General features: G+C 36.2%; 1 protein-coding gene and 1 pseudogene across 11 annotated transcripts; one reads left to right on the top strand and one right to left on the bottom strand.

Moving 5' to 3' along the window:
• The first annotated feature begins 4,917 nt into the window (after positions 1-4,917).
• LOC104612678 (uncharacterized) lies at positions 4,918-16,071 on the top strand. 11 transcript variants are annotated; one of them, XM_088903277.1, is made up of 11 exons: positions 5,064-5,161; positions 5,318-5,363; positions 5,770-5,836; positions 6,459-6,624; positions 7,299-7,385; positions 7,473-8,053; positions 8,710-8,883; positions 8,977-9,093; positions 11,672-11,851; positions 11,991-12,037; positions 15,440-16,071. In XM_088903277.1, the coding sequence occupies exons 3-11, from the start codon at positions 5,789-5,791 to the stop codon at positions 15,750-15,752; spliced, it is 1,713 nt and encodes a 570-aa protein (XP_088759403.1). In that variant the 5' UTR covers positions 5,064-5,161; positions 5,318-5,363; positions 5,770-5,788; the 3' UTR covers positions 15,753-16,071. The 11 variants fall into 11 exon arrangements, with proteins under 11 accessions (XP_010278520.2, XP_088759397.1, XP_088759402.1 ...); XM_088903276.1 differs by lacking the exon at positions 5,318-5,363 and having other exon boundaries at positions 4,948-5,161; XM_088903275.1 differs by lacking the exon at positions 5,318-5,363 and having other exon boundaries at positions 4,948-5,161; positions 11,654-11,851.
• Positions 16,072-20,400: 4,329 nt separating this feature from the next.
• On the bottom strand, positions 20,401-20,768 carry LOC104612699 (small polypeptide DEVIL 14 pseudogene; annotated as a pseudogene).
• Between the last annotated feature and the right edge of the window lie 2,905 nt (positions 20,769-23,673).

The raw sequence follows: 23,673 nt of genomic DNA, 5'->3' as shown, positions 1-23,673 counted from the left end.
ATGCATGTGATAGATATAAGGCAAATTGAAAAAGGACTTAGGTGTAATTTGTAAAGTTCAAAATATTGCAATGTAATGTATTAGTAAACAATGATACGTACCAATTTTTTGGGTCATCGGTAGAGTTTGGTGAGGTTAATAGATATTAATAGTAGTGGTTATCATACCTTGCCTATTTGCAAACTATTAGATTTTTAATATATATATATATATATATATATATATATATATATATATATATATATATAGTTTCTAGCTCAAGTTCAACTCAGAAATAGGGATATCAGTCGGTCAGGTTAAACTGTAAGCCTGGCTCGACCCAATCCTATGCAGGTTTGGGTTTTGACTGACCCGCCCTACCAGGTCATAATGCCCTGCACATATACAAAATATTCTTGTAATTTTTTACAATTTCATTCCTTAGGTTATGTTTGGTTTGAAGGAAAAGGTAGGGAAAGGAAGGGAAATGTAGGGAAACTTTTACAAACTTTGTATATGTTTCTCTGCATTTCCCCTTCTTTCCCTATATTTTCCTTCAAACCAAACACAACTTTAAAGTTTAGGATTTATTTAGATGCTGATTTTGGTTTTCTTTTTCTTTTTTTTAATAGAAAAAATGACATCTTAGAATCTATAAAACAAAATCCTAACTTAAATTAATGGTCATGATTTATAAAACCGAACCAGTGATCAAACCGGTCAGGGGTTTGGTTACTGGTTCAAACGGTTTGACCGTTCGACCTGAACGGTCAACCCATTTAACAAAAAAATAAAAATAATTAAAAAAAACTAAAAATTTGAAAAACGGTCAAAACTGTTCAAACGGTTAACCAGCCGATTCAGCGGTTTTGGGGAAAATGGAACCGGTCAGGTGATCGATTCCCGGTTTTTTTGGTTCAACCATCTGGTCCGGTCTGGTTTTGAAAACCATGGTTTTTAGGTTTAAAAAATATAATTGAAATGGTATAAGTCAAGTTGAATCAGTATCAAGTTATATCTTATAAAGTTGGGTTGGGTTTGGAATTTTTTCTTTTTTTTTTTTTTTGAGTGAGACAAAGGCAGGTTCAAGTTGGTGAATAAAAAAAAAAAGTCAGGTTCAAGTTGGGACGCTAGAGGATTGGGTTTGGGTTGAGGCAAATCCGTGCTGAATCCAATCTGTTGACATCCTTACTCAAAAACATAGAGCTTGAAATTTGACTGGAGCTCAATCGAGATTCAAGTTTTTGGCTCGAACTTGATTCAAGTTGATACTTGTGAGTTACTTGAGCTGATTATTAATAAATTAACATTGAAAATTATAAATAAATTAATATTAAGCATATTAAAATATAAAAAATTATAGATAAATTAATATCATTGATAGCATAAATAAAAATATATTATGAAAATCAATTATAAATTTATTTATTTTTATAAATTAATTAATGTTAGAATAATTTTATTTATAATATAAATACAAATATATCAAAAAATAGTATTTTATTATGAGCTCAATTAGGCTTGCGAGCCACTTGAGCTGGATATTACGTCAAACTCGGTTTGACTAACAACTCAACTCAAACTCGATTACTTCGAACTGAGTTCAATTATTTACGGAGCCACACCCAAATAGCTCGCAAGTAGGCTCAATTCACATACACCCCTACTTTGAGTCTTGCTTGAGGTGAAATAGTAAGAAAAGACTTAAGTGCCTATGATTTTAGGATATGACATTGAATAGAATGGAATGGCGAAATAGTATTAATATCATTTTTATGTTTATTTCTATGTAAATTTGTTTGTAAATGTGCTTCAATAATGAAGGTTAAAGCAGAAATCTTCATTCAAAAGAAAACATTTTACACAATTACTTCATTGTTAGGGATAATTTTGTCAAAAAAAATCCACTCAAGGGTGTTCATGGTACTGTTCAATGCAAATTGGAGAAGATTTCAATTCAAATCAATCAAATACAGTTTGAGAACTTCTCAAACCAAACCAAACTGTTATATTATACAGTTTGGGCCATTATATTGAGTATGGGTGTTCATTCGATTGTTTCAGTCCGATTCTAACCAACATTTTGGTTTAGGTATTCTAACAAACTGAACTTGTTGTCATAACTGAATCAAACCGAACCGGATTCAATTTAGTTTGGGGCCTTGGGCACATTAATAAGCCCGACAAATTAATAAATAATGTTATATGTATTAATAAATAATAATATTATTAATATAATATATTATTTTATATTTATACATTATGAACCAAACCAAACCACAAAGTTCAGTTTGATAGTTTGGACTGTATGGTGAATACCCCTATCAGAGGGTGTTCACCAATATGTATGAATTTGTTGATATGGCAGTTGTTATTGTTTTAAAAAACAAGATCATATACACATTGGCGACCTTTATTTTATAAACATTATCAATTTTGTTAACTAACAAAATTTTTATTTATTTATGCTAAACTTCAATCCTCTACTTTAGTTTTTCTTCCCTTCTCTCTCTCTTTTTTTTTTTAATTTAATTTCTTTAGTCATTATCTCATCTTACCTATAAGTTTTCATTTTTGTCTATGCATATCCAAATTTCGTGATGCTTCTTGCAAAGTGTTGCATAGTTTCTTTTTACCATATGGTAGGCTTTTTTTTTTTTTTGTTCAGTTAAAAAAAGGGTTGTAAGAGTAAAGAGGTTCACCTCAGATATTGGCTCCAAAAGTATTATTTATTTTTTAAAAGTCAAATTTTAATTTTTTAAAAATAAAGATATTTTTTCTTAAGATCATCACCAGGATTATTTGCCCAAAACTAAAACGGGATCTGCCAACAATACACTACAGCCACAGGGAACATCTCCCCACGAATCAATGAATGAATGAAAAGGGAGAAATTCCCTATGTGCAGCGGTTGGATGCTTATTGGGAGCAGATCTAAACCAGCCCAAACCTAGAAAAACTTCACTGAATCAACTTGCCCCACAGAACACACCATACACCAACCTCACAATGTTTTCAACTGTGCATTGAGAAGATCTCCCGTATTGTTGTCATTCATAGGAAGATGTTCCCAATTCTTGACTGCGATGTGTAGTGAGGTTGGTGTGAGGAGCAAATCCAATTTCCAATACACCATAGAAACTCGCATCTACAACTGGCTACAAACCCAATCAGAAATAAACATGTCAGTTTTTGGTCTAATAATATAATCTGGATCTCCTACCCACAAGACATACAGCTGTATAGTGAGAACATCTTCCATGAATAATAACATGTAAATTCCAAAGATGTTTCTAATGTACAACTCTAATGTCTTGTGGGTCCGAGCTCCTAACAATATATATAGTTTCATCAGCAAAATGAGCCCAAATTTGTTTTTAGCAAAAGAATGTTAACACAATAACACTCTTTTTAACATGACAATCCAATCCCCTATGAAGAACATTTCTCATAAATGACAGCATACAAATAGTAAATCCAAACACTGCCTTGTTTTGTTGGACTTGTACGTGAAACCAAGGAAACAACGCACATATGGTGGATTAACAGATTATCTCAACATTTGGGAAAGCTAGCTGTGCCACTGGAAACTTCAACGAAGTTTCACTGACAATATGTCAAATATGAATTAGAAAGAAAGAAAGGAAAACCCAGGTATACGTCATGGTCTTCCATGATTTGTTCTGCTATACATGATTTATTATGTTAGGTTAGTATTGCGTCTTCCATTGACATTCAGCCCAATTCAGTAGACCTTTGGTAATTCATTTGAAATTTTGAATATCATATTTTACACCGGATTCAATATATATAGCATTCAAACAGAACTTATTAATATATAGGTATGGCGATATTTACCCTATTCCATGAGCATGGTTTTGAAAATCGGATCGGAATGCAACAGTTTTGACCATTAGTTTTTGACTCAAGTGGTCTGAAAACAGGTTTTAGGGCAAGGACAGGTTTTTGGATTTTACAACCTGTATGGGTACCATAGGGCATGGTATTAGACTATGCCTGACACTCTTCGCCCCGCATGAAGACATGAATTTATGTATATCAAGTGTTGAATTTAGATGGTGTTTGGAAGCATAGGCGTTTTTTGGGATCGATTTAGAAACAAAAAAAAAAAAAAACACTTATGCTTGCTAGACCTGTTCTTCACAAAAAAAAAAAAAAAAACACCTTGATATATTTGAGAGTGTTTCTGTCACGTAGGCAATGAGCAACACTATGCTGTTTGATAAGATGATTTTCATCACCAATTTTCATGTATGTGCTAACAGGTAAGCGCTGCATAGAATACATGTAATCACCAATCAATCAACATTTGGGGGCAATGGTTCATCGAAGCATGAAACACCAAATTTAATGTTTCATGCAATAGTTGGGTCCCAATTTACGAGACATGCCCGTTTTTCAAAAAACTCTTAAACCAAATATTCATGTATGTGATCGTTTTTGGAATCGCCTATATAAATCCAACGTGGCACCGTTTTTCAGAAAAACGGTCACACTTCCAAACATCCCCTTAATAATCAAATAATTGAGCATTTTAATGTTTGTTCAAATTATTTTACTTATTCATTACTTATATATAATAGGAAATTGGATACAATTTATGAATCCAACCCGTCAAACCGACCCACTCCACCCTAAATGTAGAGAGGGTATGGGTTGGGACTTGAGAGGTCTAGCCGTCTAGGGAAGCAAATAAGGTATAGAATTTATAAAATGCTCCTCAACCCACCAAGTTGACTTCCCTATTAAAACATGCAATATTAACTTTACCTAAATAAATAAATCGGATCGGGTTGGAGTGTATCCATACTTGATCCGGTTATAAACGGATTTGCCTTAACCGAATTGGATTCGTATGCATTATGCAGATACAGACAAAACTATATTTATATGTGCAATTTAACTGGATGGCGTTAGTGTATATGGTAGAAGATGACTGACCTATCCGATCACGGCTCGGTTCCCGATTCTACCGTCTTGAACGAACTTCGTTATCTGCCGATTCATCTTCCGAATCGGATGACTACAAATACGAAGCGTCCATCGTCTCCCCCTATACCCCACCAAAACCCCTCTCTGTTTCTCTCTTTCGTTTCCAAGAGCTGAGAAAAACACTCGCAAGTCCTAGGAGAGAAGACGAGACGGAAGCCCCCCAACGAAGGTTCGCGTTTCTTTGTCTTTCCTTCATCTAGGGTTTTCTACTTCTCCTTTGTGTTTATTTATTTCTTTAGTCTGAGAATTAAGCACGAATTTTGCTTGTTTTCTCCCCACGCCATTTTTCGCATGCTCATTGCGTTTGCTGATTTTTCTATCATAGTTTCGCCGTGAATCAATTGTTGTTCTTCGCGTTTGCTTCGACCCAGGTTTGAATTTTGTTTGTTTTCCCTTCGTGTTGTGTGCTTATTTTTCCTTTAGATAGATTGTCTTAGTTGGGTTAATCAGATCAATTTTGATGGATTTTATTTAGTTTCTGAATGATCTTGAGCATTTCATCGGTAATGAATTAGCCTGTTTTCGATAGTTAGGTTTAGAGGTTAGAAATGAGCGGCCTCTTTGAATGTTCTTGCGATAATTTGGCTCTAGGTTTGAAATTTTTTTCCTAACGATCCACTTCACTGTGCGATTGTCTGTTAATCTTCATTTCTAATGTATGAAAGATACAACTTTTTCTCTTTGGAGTTCATACACTTGTTCTTTTTTGAAACTTACTTTTCCTTGCAAAACAAGGAAAGTGCTTATATGGTACTTAAATTTACTAATTTCATGCAGAATTTGATTGATCTTTAATATGGGCTTCAATTCAGTCTTTCGTGCTCTGCAGGAGGTATTTCCCCAGGTAAGGTTATTTATTCTCCAATTTCCCCCTAAGAATACGAAATTGTTTGTTCTTTTTCCCCTTTCTGTTAACTGTTGAGAAATTAGAAATTTTATAATCAATTGGTTACTTTTATCTTCACTCAAGATTAGTTCCATATAGAACATCACGGGCCTGTTGTGCTTTGATTTTTTTTTTGGAATATAGGGATGCTATTTTTGAAGGATTCTCCTATTCTGGATGTAATGTGGATTTGATTTTTAACAGCTGAGGGCCTTTTTTTGGTGGATTTTTTATGTTATATTATATAATTTACAAATTACGAAAAAGTTTTTTGTATGATATCTTTAGATATCAAATAGAGGGAAAATTGGTGATTAATCTATAATTCTATAGAAATAAGGTGTCACACAGATAAGTCGTATTTACATATCTGGTAATCTAGTTCTCAAGAATATTAAGAGATGGAAAATGATCTCATTTTTTTTTGTTTTATTTTGTTTTTCTACTTGACATTTTTGTTTTCAAATCGTTTTGGGATTTTGGTTCTTTATTAAGAAATCTTAGTCATTTCTAATATGATGATTGTTGGATTAAATCTTGAGTCCAACTAAAGTCACGTTTTCAACATTATATAACACAGGTTGATCTTCGCATACTAAGGGCAGTTGCTATTGAACATTCGAAAGATGCAGATGCAGCTGTTGAATTTATTCTTTCTGAAGTTCTTCCTTTTACATCTAGTCCATCACAGGCACCTGTTGCTCCAAATGATGACCAGGAAGTTGGACTTTTGTCAGCTCCAGGAGGTAGTACTTTTCAATCCTTGTTTTGACCCCTATTGTTTGGGACTTCAATTCAAATTCGTTCCTCTTTTAGGCATCATTTAGAGATTGCTCCTACAATGTCCTGTGGATTCCTAGATTGAGAAGCCTTTTCTGAAGTTTTTGTAGCAGATAGTAATTGAAACACTGGACTGTATTTATTACTGAAACTGGAACCAATTCTATCTAGGTGAAGACACCAAAATCTCATTTTGGCTTTTGGCTTCTACAGGAAGCAGATATTAGATAATGCATAAAGAAGATTAACTTTAAGAATTAAGATTCTTATTAATTGCAAAATGTTCATGTAACTTTGGCATTAATTTTCTGAAATCATCAGTATATCCATCAAAGTTTGTCTGTTTCCAGAAGCTATATATATATATATATATATATATATATATATATATATATATATATATGAACAAGACCTTCATTATATGGGTGCTTCCTTGAAGGGCTTCCAAGAATTGTTTTTAATCTTCTGAGCAATGCAAGTACTAGGGATATTCCCTTGTTCTCAATCTCAGGCATGATGTCAGTAAACTCGTTATGCTGTTTGGTTTTTCATGATTTCTTTTAGTTTATATATATTGGTAATTGCTTTGATTGATTTATGTCTGATGAGTGATTATTTATTGTATATGGAGTTCAATCAGAGGACCATAGTTCTCTGCAGAAGCATGAAGAAGAGGCTGAAGAATCAAATGCAGGTCCTTCAACTGTAGAATATGTGGGAGATGAAGGTGACAAGGGCATTGATCATACCAATGATTTGTTTTCTGTCGATCCAGCATGTGTAAATGAAGGAATTACTACTTCTGCAATTTCAGATCTTTGTGATGGAAATAATGTTCAACAGTCAGGTGCAAATGCTGAAAATGAAGTATTGATTTCTTTGGCAAAGCAACAAGATGTTTCTATTGTGTTAGATCTGGTTTCACAGGTGCCGTGTAGCCCTCTGATGGATGAAGATACTAGTGTCCCCGATCATTGTACGGTTGCTCGTCATGTTGATCTTCAAGATTTGAATGCACCAGTAACTTATGATCCGCATTCAGTTACTTCTGGAGAGATTTGCCATGATCAATTATGTCTAGATGCTAATTCACTGGATGCACAGAACCTATTAGCTGCAGATACCTGTCTAGTTATTTCATCATCTTTTAACGAAGCATCAGAGTCTGCTGCTTTTGGAATTATGCTGGAAAATGATGCCATGGCTTCTCTTAGTGAATGTGAGAAACAAGGGGCAAGTGGTTTGTTGGAGAGTGCTTCTGAACAAGTGATCTTTGATGCAGAAATGGGTGATGCTGAAGATGCATCCTCTGCTGCAGCTGTGGTTACTAGATCTGGCCAAATTTGTAGAATTGATCATCTTGAAGATATTATTAGTGATGCCAAAAATAACAAGGTAATCTAGGGGTTTTAAATTCAGTTTATTGTACTGTCTCCCCCAGCACTCCACATATCCATTACCTTGTCTATCCAGGATTGCAATTTTGTTAGTTGGGGGGGTCGAATTTTAGTTTATTTTGCTTCTACAAGTACATCATTCAAACAATTTTTACCTTGTTCAAAAAAAAGTCATTCAAACAATTTTTGGTTCCCTCCCTCTTTTCATTTGGATTTAAGAGAATTTGCAGTTCTATGAACCATTTAGGCTATGCTTGTTTGCAGTGCAAAAGTGTACCTGGTATAAATTTTTCACCAGTTCACTTATTTCCTTGTTTCCACCTCTTGGAAGGTAAATTTTCTGCTAGGATCTCATCATTTGCATCTTCATTGTTCATTCTCTCTCATATAAGGTGGGGAGGACAGCAATTTACCTCCCGTTTTACTGTCCACAAATAAAATAAAGTAAAACATGTACCAGAAGTAAAACAGAACTCACTCATGCATTTGCAACAAATACAATTTGCACTTGAAACAATTACAGCAGCTTTAGGGTTTGGCCTCTTTCAGAATGATGGAAAGGGTCAGTGTTTCTAAAATTACATTTCCAATTTATGATAAGGCTACATGTTAGATAGACTAACTTTCTAATTCTCAGTTCAAATTATGGTGCAGAAAACCTTGTTTTCAGCCATGGAATCAGTAATGCGGATGATGAGAGAGGTGGATCTTCATGAGGAAGCAGCAGAACAGGCCAAACAGGAGGCTTCTAAGGGAGGTTTAGATATCCTTGCTAAGGTTGAAGACCTTAAAGAGATGCTACGCCATGCAAAAGAAGCAAATGATATGGTTGGTTACTTGTTATAGATTATGTATTGCTTTTTTATGCAATGCTTGTTCTTCAAGATACAAAAATAAAATCCTGGTTTCTCGATTTTGTAGCATGCAGGAGAAGTCTTTGCAGAAAAGGCCATTTTAGCGACCGAAGTGCGGGAACTTCAGTCTCGTCTTCTTAATTTGTCAGAGGAAAGGGACAAATCTCTGGCAATTCTGGATGAGGTGCAATTCTAAGGCTTTTTGTTCTCCATTATGCTGTTTACAGTCAATGCTCTGAAAATCTGATCAAACATAAAGAAGATTGAATTGAATCAAAATGTGAATCGTATCATCTTAGAAATTTATCAAAAATAAAATATATACCTAAATGCATACAGGAAATGATTCTACTCCGTTTTTAATCCATATATACCACAGAATTTACTACCATACGCTTGAAACATAAGAAGATATAATCAAGTTTGATGTAGAAAGTTTATTAACCCCTATGTAATAGCTCTTTAACAGTTTAACCTACATAGGCCAGAAAAACAATATCAATTAGTTTTTTAAATAGGTCTTAAATAACCTATGTCTTATTCTAGTAAGGTTTTAAAATAAAAGCCCCTAGAAAAAATCATAAAAAAGGAATTTCAAAGTAAAGAATGAGTTCACATCTGCGCCCCACAATGCCCCACAGCACATCCCCACCTTGTATTGGGACCATCTCCCAATAACAAGTATGGGATATGTTCCCAATACAAGGTGGGGATGTGCTGTGGGGCATTGTGGGGTGCCTCCTTGTGGGTCGCAGATGTGAACTCATAAAGAACTAGGTCGCAGTTCAATTTATTCACATCACATGAATTGTGAATTGTATGGTTTAAAAAGTAACATTTTTTTTTTTTTTTATAATTGGACTCAGATGTAACATTAGAATTGGAACCCTTGTGATTCAAATTTTTAATCTTGAATTGTATCCTAAATGTTAAGATTTTAACTAACTCTTGTTACACTTACCTTCTTCTCACTGATGCATTTGAAATCCTTACATGGCAATTTTAATTATGTCATGCTAAAGGATCTGTGTTTAAATAAAATTCTGGAGGCTTAGAACAATGCACATCTCATGCACACCTTATGTTATTATCTAACATAATTAATATAATGGTGACAGTTACCTTCCTTTGATAGGTCGAGCAAACTGCAAACTATCATTAAAATTCTGGTTTCCTTTCCTCCCACACAGTCCATAATACCACCGCTGTAAGACATCTCCATATAGTTTTTTCCTCTCTTGGTTGGAGAGAGTTTGGTTTCCCCAGTTCATATTCATCCTGAGACCTTGGTCTAGATTGCATTCAGATGTCAATAATCTGTGCCCTGTATACCCATTTTCTAGCTAGAGAATCAACCAATAGTTTGCAATTCTCCTGACCTATTGAATGAGGTATTCATAGCTTGGATCGGATGTTTTGCTTCTATGATTATTTGCCCATATTTCCAGGAGAGTCCCTTACCCCCCCTCCTGATCATCGTTTTTGAGTTGCATTTCCACATCCAATCAACAAGGATAATGAAGTGGCAAGCTCCAGTACAGAGAAATGATAGTTGCCCAGTTCTTATTGGATCCTTTCAAATTGGACCCGAATAACCTTGGAATAGTTTCTGACTTTCTTCATGATTTCAAACTACACCACCTATACCCTGGTAGAGGCATATCGGCGGTGGTTTTTTTAGTTTTTTTTTCAAATCTGGTTCAGAGGGCCCGGTTTAAGGTCTGTCCACCCCCTGAACCGGTCAAAACCCCAATACACCCTCTGTAGGGGCATATAGGGAAGCTCCCGATACGATATGTATTGGCCGATACGGGCTATTTTGAACCTTGATACCTGTTCATACCAATTTGTCTAGGCAGCAACCATCATCATTTAGTTTAATGGTGTGTCAATAAGGGACCACATTGTTTCGGCTATGGTGTTGTTGTAATTCTAATGCGATGCTCAAAATTTCATCAACTCCCACCTTGATGAGAAGAAAATTAACAAAATACAAGTCCCATCAAGCAGTGATTTAAAAGTCCCCCAATTTGGTAATGTTGTTCATTCATTCATCCTAATAAAATGCCTTCTTAAAAAGCAATTAAAACTATAGAATCATTATTTTTTGTGTGAAAACTAAGAATTCAAGACCTAACGTGGACTTGTTTCGGCTTGCCTTGAGGGGCATGGCACAAAGCCGGCTCATAAGAATCAGGAATGTAATATGTTTTACATTACATTAGCTATGTGAAGTATTGCAATTGAGTGAAAAAAAAGAGATTAGAGGTTTTACATGCTTGAAAATGTTTTATATGTTTGATTTTTTTTTTTTAAATTCTCATTTGAATATGCTTTACATCTTATGTTTATGTATTTTAATTTTAGATAATAGGTTTTTTAAAACATTTATTTTAAACTTTTCGTTTATATATATATTTTTAATATTATGTTTAATATTTTTTGAATTTTTTGAATTTTCTGACTTTTTTATTTTTATTTTTTTGCCTTTCTTCAAAAAGGCGTGCACCTCACCTTGCGTCTTGCGCCTCAGGCGCAAATTGACCCCTGTTCCTTTTTTGCACCTTGTGCTTTTAAAACACTGTCATCAAGTTACAATCCAATGGTTGGCAGACCATCCTCCAATCCAACGATTTTCACACCATTCTTGGTAGTTGGTACTTCAATAGGCTTTTAAGTTTTAAATCATCTGAAAAGTCCAATGAAAGATGTTTCATGTCTTGATGAGCCCTTTCTTACTTTAGCATGCAAGTCCTTTGCAGATGCATCAGGCTCTTGAAGCACGACTAGCTGCTGCAGAGGAAGAGCGAAGAGCAGCTGAGCAGGAGAAATTGGAAAAGGAAAAATTTGCACAGGAGGCCCTTGCTGAGCAAGAACTTGCCATGGAGAAGGTGGTTCAGGAGTCGAAGAAGCTACAGCTAGAAGCAGAGGAGAATTCTAAGGTGGTAATAATAGACCAGTTCTAGATTCTGCTTATTATGATAGTCTAATTTGAACATTTCTAGGTAGTCTGCATTCTTTTCCCAAATGACAAAATTCAGGTTAAGCTGAACTCCTTTGAATGATATTTCAATGCTGCAGTTACGGGACTTTCTCATTGACCGTGGCCACATTGTCGATATACTTCAGTAAGCCTTCATCCTCATTTTTTTTTATGCAATCTATAGCTTGAAACAACATTTGCTCTTCCAGGGCCTTGCATTACCTGCAATTGTTAATGCACAAATGCGTTTTGAGATGTTCTATTTTATAAACCCGCTCATTTATGAGTTCAATTTGGTCATGATGTTGTGTAGATGTAGCCTTGGGTTATATGTCATCCTGTCTATGTTTTAAGAGAATCTAGAACTTTGAATATTAGGAGTATGGAAGAGTGTAGAATGTAGTGATGTGGTTAATTTTGATGGGCAAATGTAGCCAATGGCCTACACAGTCACTGCAGCCAAACTAAAATCCTTGGAAGGCTGTGGTAAAAATTTGATGGGGCCAACTGCCTGAGATTATTTCCTATTGACAATGAATAAAATTATCATGCCAATTCTATAATATCAGTTAATATTGTTTTTAGCAATTTACCATCATTAGTTGAATGGCCCAGGTTCATTAGTTAATGCTGGGTAAAAAAGCCCCTCCTTCCCACAAGAAACCAATCAATGTTGTGTCTCTCAGCCTTAATGCTTTATGATTATATGGGTTTCTAAATTATATGATAAAACCCTGCATACATTTTTTTGATTAGCGTGAAATTGTTTGAATGCATTTGTAACTATAGACTTTTTTGCATATCCCAAAAGCATTGGTTAAGGGCAGGTTTTATCTGGGAATCTAGTAATAAATGTATTCCTAAAAAGATCGTTTTCTTATAAAATGTTTGTCATGGCCATTTTTGTTTTTGTTGCAAACATTGATTAGGAATTTTAGCTGTTGTCTCTAAACTACCCGTCTATATTCAATCCTCTCACTCCAAAATGATTGTCTAGGATCCATCTATTGTGGCCAGGCATAAAATCTTACCCATTTAACCCTGTAACTAGGTTCTAGCAAACAAAACCTTTCTGCCACGTTTTTCCTAGTACCTGTATTGTACTGTTTAATGTACTGGTCCTAGTCACCAGGTCTATGTTGAGTGAGATTCTCTGGTAGCTGAAATATTAAACCAAAATCAGAACAAAGTTCCCTTTGATATGCCTTCAATGGTCATTATTGAGAGAGATTCTCTGGTAGGCGTTTAATGATAATCAAAAGGTGAAAGGAGGTGCTCGTGCTGGGATGAAGGAAAAAAGTTTTAGTTAGTGTTATCTCAGAACATAGAAGCATTCAAAGTTAATTGCTGGTTGCTATCACAAGATATATCTCAGAAGTCACAATATAGTGCAAAACCAAGTATTGATAATTTAGATGAATCAGCTTGTGTTGAAGAAGTGGGTAGAAAGATGCTGGGAGAGAGAAAAGGAAGATCAAAATAAGGGAGGTAATGGAAGAGTAGTCTGAAGAGTTTTTGTTTCGAATTGATAAAAGTTAAGAAAATAAAACCCAAGAAGGTGATTGGCAAGAAATTGGGGGTGCTCCTTTTAGAGGTGAGGTTATGGCTACAGAAATATTTAGGAAGCTAGAGGAAATGGAGGGAATGAAGAACCTCAAGAACCAACTTTATCATTTTATGAAGAGTTTAAGGAATCCAGTTAAAAATTTCAGATGGAGTGCGGGGAAAAGGGAGGGAGGTTGGAGGCGTTCTTAGAGGTGGTTGTGGGTGGATGAGGTGGTGGATTGGTCTGACTTTTTTTATTTTGTTAAATAACAGCATGAATTCAATCATAAAAATGTCTTACTACCCAAAAAGCTGGACAGTAGCAAAGAATACAAAGCTGGGTATTGATTTGTAAGTCTTGTATTCTCTTTTTTGTTTTAATACATTTTTTCTTTTACTATCAAATAAAAAACACTCTGAAATATTCCTTAGGGCTTTGACATTTTTTTTGGATCAATAACAGTAATTTTATTAAAGCAAAGAATACAAAGCTGGGTACTGATTTGTAAGTCTTGTATTCTGTTTTTTGTTTTAATACATTTTTTCTTTTACTATCAAATAAAAAACACTCTGAAATATTCCTTAGGGCTTTGACATTTTTTTTGGATCAATAACAGTAATTTTATTAAAGCAAAGAATACAAAGCTGGGTACTGATTTGTAAGTCTTGTATTCTCTTTTTTGTTTTAATACATTTTTTCTTTTACTATCAAATAAAAAACACTCTGAAATATTCTTTAGGGTTTTGACATTTTTTTTGGATCAATAACAATAATTTTATTAAAGGAGAGATGAAAATTACAACCAGAATGGAGGGGTAAAAAGTCTTAACCCTCCCTATCAAAACTGAAAACACATGTTACAAGATAGCCCAAAAGAGATTTGTTCTTCCCACCCCCTGTTTAGCCAAAGTGTCAGCCATGGAGTTGGTACTCCTCTTGGCCCATTGAACTCTTACAATCATGTTCTGAGTTAGCTGATTAATTTTCTTTCTTTCATTTGAGAACTTCCACAGGCTGGACACTTCCCTTCTGCAACCATCTAATAGTCAGCTGAGAGTCACCTTCCACCAGCAACTTATTAATATTCAACTGCTTAGCTCTTTTAAATCCTTCTAGAGCTGCCAGGATTTCAGCTCTCAGTGAACCCCCCCAACCTATAGGTCTTGAGAACATAGCAATGATTCGACCTTCCTCATCCCTGAAAATATCAACTATACCTGAATGGCCAAGATTTCCTTCACTGCTACCATCAAAGTTCAATTTCTAATGATGTCTCCTACTGAATGGCCAACTATACCTGAATCTGGTGGAGTCCAAACAGGTCTAAGAGCAGTGGACATGGGAGCTGATCGAGCCACTTCTTCCCAATTTCTAATGATGTCTCCTACTGAATAGTCTTCAAAGAGCTTCGAAGACTTGACCCAAAGAGCTTCATGAAATAATCTTTGATTTCTTTCTTCCCAGACTGTCCAACAAACAGCAGCTCTAGTACATCTCCACAATATTTTACCTTTCTTTTTTAAATCCCTCACTGATGTGGAGCTAAACAAGCTTTGCACACTTGAAGGGGAGGTCCACCTGCAACCATTAGAAATATCTGAAACAAAAGGGCAAGAAACTAACAAGTGATAACAGCTTTCACCATTCTTCTTACATAAGATGCATCAGTGCGGGGATAAACACCAATTAGGCCTTTTGCATAAACACCAATTAGGCCTTTTGCATAAACACCAATTAGGGCTTTGACAATTTGCATGAATTTCTGAAACTAAGATGGTTAGAAAACACAGCTGTTAATGGTGAACTATCATTTCTTCTTAAGAGATCTGGGGTTGCTCCCAAAACTTGATTAATGGTTCAACTAAAGCATTCATTGGACTATCTTCTGCTTGATTACTGTTCGAAGGAAATTTAAGTTCTTTAAGTTCCATGAAATTCCAAGTTCATAGCTTTGGCCCATTAAACATGAGGAATTGCTTTTTCCCCTCTTTTTGGTTGCAGAGGAGAAATAGCTGTTATTTGTCAGGACGTGAAGTTGCTCAAGGAGAAGTTTGATGAGCGTGTCCCAATCAGTAAGTCACTATCATCAAGCCAAACAAGTTGCATCTTAGCCTCTTCAAGTTCATCTTTTAAGAGCCTCACAACTGAAACCTTGGAGAATACAAACTCAACACCATCAACTGATGGCATATCACAGAAGACCAGCCGTGAAGAAACAGTTGTCAATGGTAATCCTAAGGTGCTTTTGGATGATGAGTGGGATCTTTTTGACGAGGCTGAATTGTACAGCCCTGCTGCAAAAAGCCTGATATGACAGAGCAAGTGATTCTAAATTCCTAAAATTTTAAGTTCTGTTCATAGTACATGCTATATTTATTTTAGGCAAAATAACGTCAGAGCAGGAATATTTGAACTTCATAGTTTCAGTTGCAGAAGAACTCTTCATGAGAGGATTGGCTTGGTTTTCCTATCACTATGTTCAGATATCTTTTGTACAGTGATAATATAATTGAGTATAGAGATTCCTCTACCTGAGTTCTTATGTTTATATCCAGGTATCTTTTGTATAATATAACTAGTTTGTAATGCTTAGTGATTACGCATTACAGAGCTTCATGTATTCACTTCTTTTATTCTTTTGGTTCTTTTTTTTTAATCTTTTATCTGCTTCTTCTGTTATGGTACATAGGGGCTCAATAATAGTCTAGGCTTTTGGGTCATAAGAGTATTAAATGTGCTGAGATCCATGTGTTAAACAGTTTAGTTGCATATTTACAAAGTCAGCCTTCAGCTTTTTCTATCGGATGTGCGTGTGCCCATAGAAATAGATTGCTCCTGGAGGTAAATCTTTTGCATCATTTTCAGCCCCAGGTCTGCCATGGATAGTGCTTTTCAGTTCGCGGGGTAGGACTGCAAATTAATGGGGTTTTAATCTGATCTGGTTACTATCAAATCGAATTCCAATCAGCATTTGTGATTCGTTTACTTGGATCAAATTCGTCGGCTAGACACCAATGCGACCCATTATGTTTTTTATAAAAGACAATCCCAAATCTCCTTATATCTTCTTCACTCTTAGTGAAGGGTTAGGGTTTTTCTATCTTGCTTTCACTCTGTTTATTTGAATTCCTCCTCTTGAAATTGTACTCCATCTTATCTCCCATGTGCCCATACATCACCAAAACACCTTGAAGACCAACCCAGGAAGCCCAGGCCCATGTCACTCAGCAGGCGGGGGTCATCATCACCCATGCGACGACTCCGCTGCAGTTTGTTTGTAGAAGGAAGCCACGTCGCCCAAGTTAGTTATCCATCACAGTCTCAGCTATGTGCAGGTGTATAAATAATTAAATACTATGCAATCCGATCTCCATGGCATGAAGTAAGAAACCCTATTATCCCCTCTCTTCTCTTCCCTCTTTCTCTTCTCCTTCCCTCTTACTCTGTTTTAGGATGGTGAGATCCCTCGAACCAGCTCTTTGTTTCGACTTTCGACATTGAAGTTGATTTATCATAAGGATACTGAGTACCCTTCCATTTTACTATGAACTTATCATTTTTTATTCTTGATTTTTGTATAAGTTGGTAGGAGTTGGAGGTGATTAGTATAAAATTCTTTGTTAGGCCTTATTTTGGGGTTTTCGTTTGTTTGATAATAATATCCCCAGTTCCAACTAACCATTTTTTTATTCCTGATTTGTGTAGAAGTTGGTAGGAATTGGAGATGGTTAGTATAAAATTCTTTGTTAAACCTTATTTTGGGGTTTTCGTTTGTTTGTCGCCAGTTCCCCCGCTTTGTATTGTGATATATTCCTGCACCTATCACCGTTCACCTGACACCGATTAATAGGTCTCTTTCCACTGTTTGATTTATTGAGGCTCTGAAAACCTATGAAATCATTGGGATTTGAGACGGTTCTTCAAACGCTTCACAAGAGTTCCAAGTAGTTTTGGGATATTGGCAGTATTGCCCTTGCCCACGGCTTTGCATCAATTAGAAATGAACTAGTAATTTATGGAAATTGATTCTATCAGCAAAGAACGAATAGTATTGATGGTTTACCAGCTTGCTCCCAAGAATCAGATGCTTCCTGAATTATTTAACATGGTACAATCTATTATCCCAGATTACTCTGAAGAAACTAATACTTGCACAAGAAACTACTGGAGTCTTCAATCTCTTTTGAATGTTTTTTGCCAGTGTCATATTTGGGCCCTTTTCGTTCGTTTGTCGGTATTTAGTATGGGGTAAATCGGTCAACCGATAAATTGACGGCAATACATACATTCATTTGCTTCTATATTAAGCCCCACGGTAAACAGTTTACCCACCCGTTTGTTGAAGTTAATAAGCACTCTCTCCCTCTCACCTCTCTCTCTTTATCCCTGGCAGCATACAAGAATGCTAGAAACTTGCTTGTCCAGACAAGTTTTACCTGGAAAACACTTGCCCTGACACGAACGGGGCCTTACTAGCCCGATAGAAGTTTTTTCACCAATGCTGTTATCTGGTCTCCTAAGTTCCATTTCTTTTCCTTCATTTTCTGTGACTATGCAATATAAAACATGCATAATCCAAGCTAAACAATAAATTTGTTGAAAATTCCTGATCAGTGGTTACTGATTTTGATCTAGTGGCTATGACTATTACATCACAGAGTTGCATCTGTTGTAGGTCATGTGCAGATCCCTTTTATGCCTTTATGGCTTGTTGAGCCTTGTTCTACCGTTCTACGCACTACTACATCAATGAGCTTTATAGTTGCTGTACTGCTTCACTAACGAATTTGATTCTTAGACCGATCCACTGTGAATGTAACAACTGTAGAATGCGTTAACAATTTTTTCTGGCTATAGCTTTCAATAACTCTTTGTTCTAAGTTTGTGCTGTACCCATCTCATGTCCTCCACCTGGTAAACAATGAAATCTAGTCAGTGTGGTTAAAAAAAATAAAAATAAGTAAAAGAGAAACTGGCAAAATTGTGATTCATGAACTCTGTTTCATAGTTAGTAATCAATGTTTTAAAAAATGATCCGGAACTGGAATGTTTTGGTCACCGGTTTTAAGGTTGACAGTTCAAATGGATGGCCTGTTATGACAAAAAAAATTAAAAAAAATAATTAAATTAAAAATGATCAAAACCATTGAACCGATCAACGGTTCAACTGTCTGGGCCAATGGTTCGTTAACCAATTCAACGGTTTTTGGTCAGACACCAGGTTTGGGGTAAAACGAAACCAATTGCCTAAATGGTTCTGAAGCGGCCGAACAATCTAACCATCCGGTCAACGGCGATTAAAAAACATTGGTTAGGATTTAATACCCGTTTGGGAGGGCTTTCACAGAAGCGGCTTCTGTCCGGAAAGTCAAAAATAAGCTTTACATGAGCTACAAAATCAGGTGAAATTACTGGCTTTGGGAACTTTATCAACTTGAACTTTTGGACCTCTTGACTTCCTGTAATCCTGTTTTCTTCTTTTTCTGGGTTAAATCTATAACTTCCTATCCAGCTCCAGTCCTCCACCGGTGGCCCCAAGCACGGATACAGGAGAATTATAACGGAATTTTGCACGGATATAGGAGAACTTTCTCTGCCAAGCATCAGAGAGAAGTTCCCTGATTCACTGTGTCCTTCTGCACATGCTAAATATTCAGCCAGTTAAAAAGGCTTTCAATGATCCGCTACATCCGATGTCAAAGCCTTGGGCTACAACCTGAAATAATGGCTTTGGATGTATTTTTGGAGGCCCACCTTCACGTCACTTCATCCAATTCAAGGTGGGGCCACATCAATGCATGTACGGCTGTGGTTCACAGCTTTAGCCCAAGGCTATGCTGTTAGTAGATATTTTTCCCTCAATGGGTCAAATACCGGATTTAATCAAAGAATTCTGATTTTCTCCTCACACCCACCTTACAGCAAGTTGCAGCCATACATCAGAACATCTCGCCTACTTGTATGCTTTCATTTATAGAGAATATTTTCAATGCATGGCTGTAAGTGCTGTGAGGACCAAAGACCATTCTGTGAGGAGGAAATCCAAATTCCAATTCAAGATAGCTGGATATGAACCCTATTACAGATTCATGGGATTAGACCTATTTCTTAAATGTGGCTCTGTTTATAATCAAATATAACTTGGATATACTCCAATCTGATCCTCTCTGTTTCATGCTTTTTTACCCCAATCTGTTCTTCTGTGTCTCTTGAGTTATGTTGAACTCCTATATCATACTCTTGCCATAATAACCTCAAACAAATATTTGATAGCTTACTTAGTTATGGCCATAAAATTTTTAAGAGAATGAGAGTTATGTTCCACTTTTTTATTCAAAATTTTCAAGGCCAATTTGAAATCAAGAAAATAGAGAATGTCTTCACTTGCACAAAAATGCTAACTAAAGTAAGCTATGCTGTACAACACTCTCCAATTCAACCTTCATCTGAATTTCCTGAAACACTTGGTTCAATGAAGAGATTCTAAAACTTCTTGCACAACAAAACACCAATTGAACCTCGGCATTTATGTTATAATTCAGTCACACGCACTCAGATCATAAGCTCAGTCTTCTATAAACATGCAAGTCATCACAAGCTGCCAGAAATCCTTGGCTTCAGCTGCCTCCTCCTTTGGCCAGAGTAATTAATTGATGCAGTTCAATGCAGTAATCAGCTTCAAGACAAATGATCTAGGCTCAGCTGCCATGTCAGTGTGTTACCTCTAGCGTTGCAGAGACTAAAGACTGACTTCAAAGGTTAATCCTCCACCCCACCATGCGCCACTCTGTGTGCTACAATCCCAGTGTGCTACAATCCCACAAGCACCACGGCTGCTCAGTCATTCCAGAAAATTATCATCACCAGCTGCCATGTCAGTGTTTGCAGAGACCGACTTCACAGGTTAATCCTCCACCCACAAGCATGAAGCATCATGGCTGCTCGGTCATTCCACCATGGTTGCTCAATCATTCAAGCAAATTAGCATCAGCAGCTTCCATGTCAGTGTGTTACGTACCTCTAGCGTTGCAGAGACTGAGTTCACAGGTTAATACTCCACCCCACCAAGCCCACAAGCACCATGGTCCTCCATGGCTGCTCAGTCAGTCATTCCAGCAAATTAGCATCACAGTGCACCTCCATATGATATAGAGGCGTGCTCGCTGCTCCCGGATATGCCTCGACCACCGTTGCCATGAACGGACTTTTGGGTTCCTGAGAGACAGTGAATGTACAGCCATATTCATGCAGAGAAAGTGAGGATTTGGGGAGGAAACACAGGTACAGGAATTCTTGGGTTGTCAGATTTTTGGGTGAGTCAAGGGACTGCTGGGAATGGGGCATTTATAGGGATATAAAGTTGAGATGCCGAGAGGCAATATGTGATGGGTAACAATTGTTAGCTTCTGGCTGGTAGGGCTGGAGCGCGTTTGGCAATGTGATAGTAAGATGACAAGGTCGGTCTACTAGCTTGTCTTCTCGCCAATGCATGGATAATGACCTGCTACCGTGCTTTCCATTTTGTGGGCCATCATTGTCTCAACCCTTTCTAAAAACTTTTTGGTGGTCATTGAAATCCATTAATTATTAAATGTAATATATACATTGTTATAGGCTAATTTTCACTTTTTTAAGTATCATCATCATCATCGTCATCATACGAGCCTTATCCCACCTAAATGGGGTCGGCTATATGATTCCTAGCTACTACCCATATTCATTGTTTAAATCATTTTTAATTGTCTCAATCTATATAATTTTTATTTGTTTGGAGTCTTTTAGTCCTTCCAACTTGTAATAAATCATTTCTTATATATATTCTTTTGAGATTAATTATTAATATAAAATATATAAATAAATTTATCAATTAAGACTTACATATGTCGTGGTTTTAAAAAACCTGAAAATGGAACTATTTTGTCCACTGGTTTCCTGCTCGATGGTTCAATAGTCTAATTCGAATGGATGACCCATTTTGATAACAAAAATAAAAAATGATCAAAATCATTGAACGGGTTGATGGCTTGACTGCAATCAATTCAACAGTTTTTTGCCAGGGATTGGATTTGGGGTAAAACGGAACCGACTGCTTGGATGGTTCTTATGCCGAATGGTCCGACCATCTAAGTCAATGGCGGTTCAAAAACCATGGTACCAATACACCTCTGCCGATACACAAAGATGTATCAATACTTTGAACCATGGTTGTATGTACATCTTAGAGTGCTCACTCTCTTTTCTCACTTAAAGGCCTTGCCCTAAACCAAACTGTATTAGAGGGTCCGGCCATAGGAGAAACTGTTTGTGGAAATGGATATTTTCTATGGAGATCTTGAGGTCGGATTAATAGAATTTGTTGTGGAAGCTAAGCTTCAATTTAACCAATACACTCATTTGATTGGTTAGAACTTGTACAATGAGGAATTTGTCATGTAACCAAACTATGAGACTAGTAAAATTGGTTTAGAGGTCTTAAACTTGAATTCCAGCATTCACACTAAAAACACTCGAGGGGCGCCTTGAGAGTTCAAATTACATGTTAGATTGGTATTTCTGTAGCAGATTTCATGGAAGCATTTATAGCTGACCAAGAGAGAAATTAGGGAGGATGTAGCCCATGGAATTAGAGTTGGATGGGCAAAATGGAGGGGGTACATCTAGAGATTTAGGTGATAGAAAAATATCGGTTACATTAAGGGGCGTTTTTTTTTTGGATTTTGAGAGGGGAAAAAGTTGGTCAATGGGATTTTGGTTCCTATTGACCAAGAAACCCGTGTTCATTTTTCAGATTTATGTGTAGACCGGTAAAAGTTTATTTTCCTGGGTATCACTTACCCATCTCCTAGGTGGATAAATTAACTTTCCCATCTAAGGGAAATTTGGCAATACTTGGATAGGACAAAAATGTCCATTTTAATAATGGAATTTTTATGTCTAAGATTATCATTACCTTATTTACATGGGAAATAAAAGAGCATAATTAAATGCATTTATCCGGGTAAATCTTTCCTAGGAAACACTTACCCAGGTAAGAGCATTTACCCGGGTAAGTGACTTACCGAAAAATGAACGGAGCATAAAAGAAAATTTTAAAGAATGGTTATAGAGCCAATAATGTTACATGGATCGGAAAATTTTAAAGAATGGTTATAGAGCCAACAATGTTACATGGATCGGTTTATTGGGCAGTCAAAGTACAAAAACAAGTGTAGTAGAAATGTGAATGTCAAGATGAATGAATGGAAAAACTAGAAAGGATAAGACTAGAAATGAACTTATTCAAAAGAACGTAGGAATGGATACAATATATGCATGATAAAATGAGGGAAAGTAAATCAAGATTGTTTAGGCATGTGCAAAGTAGACCATCTACAATGCCAATAAGACTAGGGGCAAGTCAGAAAAAAATGATTTAAGGACCCACAATTTAACAATGGATATGATGTTGAACAGGACAAGAGGGAGAATAGAATTAATGTAGCTGACCCCATATAATTAAGACAAAGCTTAGATGATGATGATGATGTATGGTTGACTGTTGACTGGGTTTCATGTTAATTAAACAATATTACATTTACCGTTTACCCATGTATTGCAATTTGATAAGGACATAATCACTCAATTCATTTGATAAACATTAAGAAAAATCCCATACCACATTCCTCTTTTTATTCCCTTCTTGGACAATATATTTATCCATTTTGTTTCTCATCAACCATGGATTAAACATCATTACACACACACTGCTTGGTCATTTTGGACTCCAACAATACAAAATATACACACATGGAGGAACAAAAGACATTAGAGACAGTAGTGGAAGCAGCTGGAAGAATGTAAGGGTTCTAACCCTTAAAGGAAACAGGGCATTTTCAGCTTCTAAGACTACTTGTACCAATATAGGAGTAGAGAGATACAAATCCTCATTGTATAAAGCTTTCCTCTTAATTTGTTGTCTCCCCATCCTCTTCCACTTGGTAGATATGTCCTATTCATGCTTCACATAATCACATTTGATTGTCTTTAGGACTTCAAAGCTTCAATGAACAAGGCCAGGTTTGTCATTTGCCTAGTCATAATAATGCCCAAAGATACTACATAGTGATCTCAATCAAAGGCCCCACAATTCTCTTTAAACCTTTGTCACGGGCACCCTGTCCTCTAGATTCAATTCAAACTTTTTATTTTATTTTTGTAAAACAATTCAAACTTCTTTCCTTTAAGAGTGCCGACCA

The sequence above is a fragment of the Nelumbo nucifera genome, chromosome 4 (assembly GCF_055504915.1).
Source record: "Nelumbo nucifera cultivar China Antique chromosome 4, China Antique-T2T, whole genome shotgun sequence".
Taxonomy (NCBI): domain Eukaryota; kingdom Viridiplantae; phylum Streptophyta; class Magnoliopsida; order Proteales; family Nelumbonaceae; genus Nelumbo; species Nelumbo nucifera.
This window is presented reverse-complemented; position numbering and strand designations above follow the sequence as displayed.